This window comes from Centroberyx affinis, unplaced genomic scaffold (genome assembly GCF_046629955.1).
Source record: "Centroberyx affinis isolate AG114_WGS23_722 - 3 ecotype Tasmania unplaced genomic scaffold, CSIRO-AGI_Caff_v1 ptg001323l_1, whole genome shotgun sequence".
NCBI lineage: Eukaryota > Metazoa > Chordata > Actinopteri > Beryciformes > Berycidae > Centroberyx > Centroberyx affinis.
The window spans coordinates 163,181-169,180 of record NW_027279824.1 but is presented as its reverse complement, the minus strand read 5'-3'; the positions used below and the strand labels follow the sequence as shown (position 1 = coordinate 169,180).

The 6,000-nt window shown below is 43.8% G+C and overlaps 1 protein-coding gene across 1 annotated transcript in view; it reads left to right on the top strand.

The window, feature by feature from the left end:
• Positions 1–2,428: 2,428 nt before the first annotated feature.
• arvcfb (ARVCF delta catenin family member b) overlaps positions 2,429–6,000 on the top strand; it is a 70,183-nt gene continuing 66,611 nt past the window's right edge. Inside the window, exon 1 of the mRNA XM_071525666.1 lies at positions 2,429–2,584. Coding sequence (XP_071381767.1) covers positions 2,459–2,584 — 126 coding nt within the window. The 5' untranslated portion in view covers positions 2,429–2,458. The remainder of the gene's footprint in view (positions 2,585–6,000) is intronic.

Here is a 6,000-nt window from a genome sequence, read left to right as displayed (position 1 = left end):
TGTGTGTGTAAATGCTTCTCTTTCTCATGCGGCAGATAGCCTTCCCAGTCATTAACCCCAATAACGGGACTTAAAAACCCTCCTCCAAGTGAAGTGACCTAACTCAGCTCGGTTCAAAGTGGTAATTGACTTTAAGCAGCGCCCGATACAGTGGAGGTAAACAGAGAAAGTTTTCATTGACTTTGCGCTGCTGCAGGAGGTCGTCCGCTCGGCCCCAAAACCGGAGCCCGGGTCCTCTGCCCTGCCGGGGCCCAGCGCCCGGAGGATTGTGGGATTAGGGGGAAAAGATCCACAACATGAAAAGTGCAGACTTCTGACTTTTGACTGATCAGCAAGACGGGCCGGAGATCAATGAGGACCGCGCGGGGCTTTGAAGCCGAGAGCGCAGTCGGCCAATCAATGGAGAGCCGCGCACTTGTTAGCGCCTTCAAAGACTTGGAGAAAACAAGCAGTCTTCCTCCATAAGGCGTCGTAGCGTGCGAACAAAGCGCGGTGGAGAGCAGCACTACCACAACAACTTTTCCTTCAACGCTTCTCCCTCCCTCCCTCTGTCTCACTCTGCTCCTTGGCCTTCACTCTTTCTTCTCTCTCTTGGTTCTTTCTCCCTCCAACTCGTTGTAATTGGTTGGAAAAAAGAAATACGTCTGCTCGGTTCGATTGTTCTGACTGCTTTTCTGTGTGAGGTGAATTTGCGAGTGGTCTGCGAGATAATGGGGGTGCATTGTGGGAGATAGGTTTTTTTTTTTCACCGCTTTGATCTTTTATCTTTGGATTCAAGCTTTAAGATTGTATATTACTATACATAATAGAGGTCAATAAAATGTTTTAATTATTCATCATTATTGAATCAGAAAAAGTGCCTCTTGATCGTGCTTTTCTGATGTGAAACAGTTCTCTAAAGTTAGATGAGTCTGGGCTTGTGGTGTTTGGTCACATTTATTCACTCACTGGAACAACAGTGGTAGTTCAGGAATAGAATGACCTTTCCTCCACACTGCTGAAGCACCAGGTTTGATTAGATGTTAACGATAGGTGTGAAATGACCAGGCGCCAAAACCCAATGCATAAAGTGAAGTAAAGTTGCAGAAAAGTTTGTGCACAACGCATCATGAAAATGACACCTCAAACCGCCTGAAAAGAAACGGTTAACATTCCATTCCCTCGCAGTCTGACTTGGCTCGTACTCTACAACCCTCTTTTTTTTTTTTTTACTCTCATTTCCTCACCTACTCCGACTCTTTCCCTCTCTCTCACTCTCACCCGCCCTCTCCATTACTTTCGATTTCCTCTCCTTCTCTTGGCTTTGCGCTGTTCTGGTTATCAACGATTTCTTCCTTCCCCCTCTCTCCGTCACGAGAGCTGTAATTCTGCCACACCGATGCTGCGGAAATGCACGGGAAGAGCGTTTTTTTTTCTCACGCGTACACACGGGGGGTCAGGTGGGGTACGAAGAAGGGCCGACTTAACGCTCACTTTCATCCTCGCCCCACGGACACATTCTCCTTAAATCCATGGCCTCCCAATGAAATATGAATCAAATACAGTCCTCCAGGCTTTTGCTATCCTTGAAAGAAGCTGTAACTCAATTTGAAGTCTCGAGAGGCAAAGAGTTTGCTAGCTACCCTGCATTGCAGTGTTTGGATATAATATCAGGGCCAAATGAATCATGGACTGTCAGGACTAGAAACAGGCTGGAACACTATGTATGTGATGTGTTTGTAAATGTCGTATGTGTTTATCATCGGCGGCTTTTTCTCAGGATTTCTTTGGGCACAAAAATCATATTTGTTAGATATTTGTAAAGTGGTAATACGCATATGCAAAGTTATATACATGTAGAAATTGTATAAGGGGAATAGTTTTTTAATGCACATCTGTATGCTATAAATCGTTTATAATGTGAATATAGGCTGTAATTTCACACCCATTTTATACTTTTTATATATTGTTTTTAGTTATTTTCATACTGTATCTATTTGACATTTTTCTATATTTTCATATTGTACATATTTATCAATTCTTTTCCTATGTTTTACTGCTGTTTTTCTGCACACACAGCAGTTATACCATCATTCGTATGTATTTCGCACTTTTCATCCATATAGTTCTACTTTATATGCTGTAGTGTTGTAACTGTTGGTTGCACTGTGTTTAATGCCCCTCATTGGCGCTGTGCTTATTTGTATTCTCTTTTTCTCAGCTGTATTGTATTATTATTTGCTGCTGCTGCCGCAACGACCCAATTTCCTCACGGGGATCATTAAAGTTTCATCTTATATCTAATGGAAGATTACCTGAGAGTTTTGCTGCTTTCCTCCTGCTTTGTCTGTATTCTGATCACATCCTGCTGTCGAACGCCTGAATATGAAAATGCACCTGTTAGCTCCTGATCCCCTAACCTCCCCCCCCCACCCTCTCTGTGCAGGAGCAGAGCCCCAGTAACGCCACGTCCCTGGCCATGATGCAGGAGCCCCAGGAGGTGGTGGAGGAGACGGTCACCATAGAGGAGGACCCCGGCACCCCCACCTCCCATGTCTCGGTGGTCACCTCCGATGACGGCACCACGCGGCGCACAGAAACCAAGGTAGGTGCCGAGGGCACTTTATATGGAAAATGAAGGTGGTATTCCCCGCTGATATGATGGATATGATGCAGTTTGCTTGATTACATATATGTTGTATGCATGAATGTTTTATGTAATTACTATTTATGTTAGTTTTCCTGTCCCATGATCAAAATGCAGTTTAAGAGGCATTTCCACCCTGACAAAACACTGAATACTTTTAAGCATGAAAATGGTCAGATTTAAAGATATTCAATATATCTGTTATCTTACATCTGTTGTCATCTTCAATCACAGAATATGTGTATCGACGTCAGCCTTCAAAAACCTAAATTGGTCAAACCCTAATAGAGAGGCAGGGCTCCCCAGCTCATAAATACATTACCACCCAAATGATCACATATTTTGCGTGGTAAATCCTAATAAATTTTTAGTATTGTAATGATGTTAGCCATTAGTTGTAATGCTACCGAGCAAAAAGAAAGACTAAGACGGTTAGCTGTGCCCTGCAGGCACCTTGATGGCTCATGTGCTATGTATAGAGCTGAAGTGCAGCCTGGCACCTGCTGTCATACCTGAGTAGTTTAATGCATCTGGTCCCCTCCAACACGGCCCAGGACAGCTCAGAGCAGCTGTATTGTTATGGCACAGGGATGCCGACCAGTTTATAGCTGCAAAACCCTAGGAAGCCCCCTCTGATCCATTTGAATATTGCTTCAAATTATGGCTATGGATTACCGCTTCCAAACAGCATGATACCTCCCCTCTCAGACTCCCATCCTTAAGAACTCTAAATCCCATAATCCTCCAGCCCAGAGTGGTTTCGTCTCCCTTCTCGCAGGTTCATTTATTTATTTGGGCATTGTGTTATCATGAGGCGATTCCCCCGGTGCTTTCCTGCTTTTGCGGTTCTTAAAGGCTCTTTTCTTGATTCGCCCTCTACTTGTGTTCTGTTGTTTCTCTGTAAGGATATGTCGACTAACGTGAAGGTGAGTGGACTTTGTTTTAATACCAGTCTGGCTTTACCTCCACTCGCCCACGCCACCATTTTGTGTGTGCCCATGCACAGCGGCGATGTGCACCACAGTCATCTTATGCAGCATCACAAGCCAACGCTAGAGTCTCTTCTGTAAAATACTGTTTGTTCTTAGCTCACTGCTTGCTGCTTCCACCTTTTGGTATGAGCCCCCATTTGCTCTTATTTTTTCTCTCTCTCTTCCTTGTGCATGTTCTCTCTCTCTCTCTCTCTCTTTCTCTCTCTCTCTATCTCTTGTCCTCTCTTCTCAAAAGAAGTTTTAGAAGAATGCTTTACAAATGTCACAGCAAAAATAAAAAATATGCAATTGCTATAAGTCAAAAAAATGAAACAGAAAAGTGATCCTAAAGTGATATCATTTTAAGATTTTTTTTACACACTGTAAGCCCTATAGGACTATTACAGTGGTACCATAGGAGATAAAAAAGTACTTTTAAGTAGTTAAGGTAACTATAAACTCACTATAAAGTGAGTATAAAGGAATGCTTTAAGAATTTCAGTGGTTTTTGTGATTTCTGTGGGCAGTTGTAGCTTTGTAGCTGTAGGGTTTCCATCCAAGTATTTTTATGCAAACTGTGTTGTGTCAAATTAGACAGCCTGAATGGAAACTGCATTTTTTATTTAAAAAAAAATCCTCAATATCACAAAAAAGCTTTTAGGCTCGCTTGAGGTGGAAAAAGTTTTATGTTGATAAATGGTTCAATGCAGTTTCGTCTTTAGACTGTTTTCCACTTTTCTTAAGGATGTGGGGTTTTTTTTGTAGTAATAGTTTCTTTCTACATAAAGGATGCCTATTTAGTTGCTTCCACCAGAAATGGCTTCGAGAGGTAACTGTTTGAATTTTGAAGACTTCAATACCCAGAAATCAAAATGATTTCTTTCCTGCCAGAATTTAATTTGGGCAAAAATCTATAGGATCTCAATTAGTGGGGATGGGACGCTCCTATCTGTCGCAGTCGCTACTTTGTGATTGAGGCTGATAAGACGCGGGTATTTCTACATGAATGTCTCGCCTAGTGCAGCTTTAAGTTTTTGCGACATTTTGCTTGACATTTGGGTGGAAGCATAGCTCCTGTCAGGCTGCTGTAGGCTTCCAGAGGAGAGGAGGGCGCTGGGTAGAGCTGGTACTCTGGGGACTGTGAGACTGTAATTAAAAAGCCTGGTCTAATCCCTCATCAGGGAGGGCCCAATGCCCTCCAGCCTGTTTACTGCAAGGGGATTGGCCACACACACTCACTCACACACTCACATGATTGTATGCGTTCACACGTAGGCGTACACACAGACGCACACACAAACACACGCAGTAAGACATCACACTAATCAAGGGCTTTGCTGGGAAGGAAGGGAAAGGAAGGACACTCCTCTTAAGGCCCCGCCGTCCCGCTGGGAGGGGGGATTGGGTGTTTTCTGGAAGTCATTTTGAGGAGAAAAGCAGATTAATGTTCAGGGTGAACTTCCGAACGCCATCGTCTGTTTGGTGGCAAATGGATACACACACAGCCTAGAGTTGATATGTATGAACAGACCCCTATCTCTTTCTCTATTGCTCACTTTTCCCTCTCTTCTCTCCCAACTCTCTGTACCTCCTCTCTCTCTCACTCACTTTCACGTGTTGTGTTCTTCACCCTCCCTCTCTCTCTCTGTCTTCGTTTCACAGCAACTTTCGGTTTTATTTATGTACTTATCTGCTCTTTTGAGCAGACGTCTTCCCATACCGGCTAATGCTAATTCATTCCCTTCCCTTGATGGTTATCCCCACTCCGACTACCGGATGATGAAACAAGGAAGCTTCTCCCATCTTCCTGATTTGGGGGGAAAAATATGTGGGTTTTTTTGTTTTTTTTAGGTAGTAAACACATTTCTAGCCACTTCAGTAGCTGCAGTATCAGTAGTCACCATACAGGCAGAGGAACAGAAAAATTGGCCCTGAGGATGACTGTGTAGAGCTATATGAAACAATGTCAGCGGAAAGACAGCAGAGCCTTCCTGTGTGTGTGTGTGTGTATGGGTGTGTGTGTGTGTGTGTGTGAGACAGAGTGTGTGTAGGTCAGGGTAGGGTTCAGTTGACAAATTAAATCAATTTGGGAAGTGGAATTTCTTCAAATTCAAATATTGACGCACTTCTGACATGAGAAGTTCTTTATATCCAATTTGAGAACAAGAATGAACGCTCTCCCATTAGCAAATGAACTGGTGTTTCTATTTTTGTTTTGAATTGATTCAATTGAAAGTGAACTGGCCTCAACCCTGGCATGTGTGTGTGTGTGTGTGTGTGTGGGCGCGGGTGCGTGCGTGTGTGTGTGTAAGCACACGCACACGCTCAGTTAGACGGGCTTCCACGTCCCCGCCCTCCCATCCCAGCATGCCATGCTTTCCCTTGGCCGCCGTCCAGCCCTCC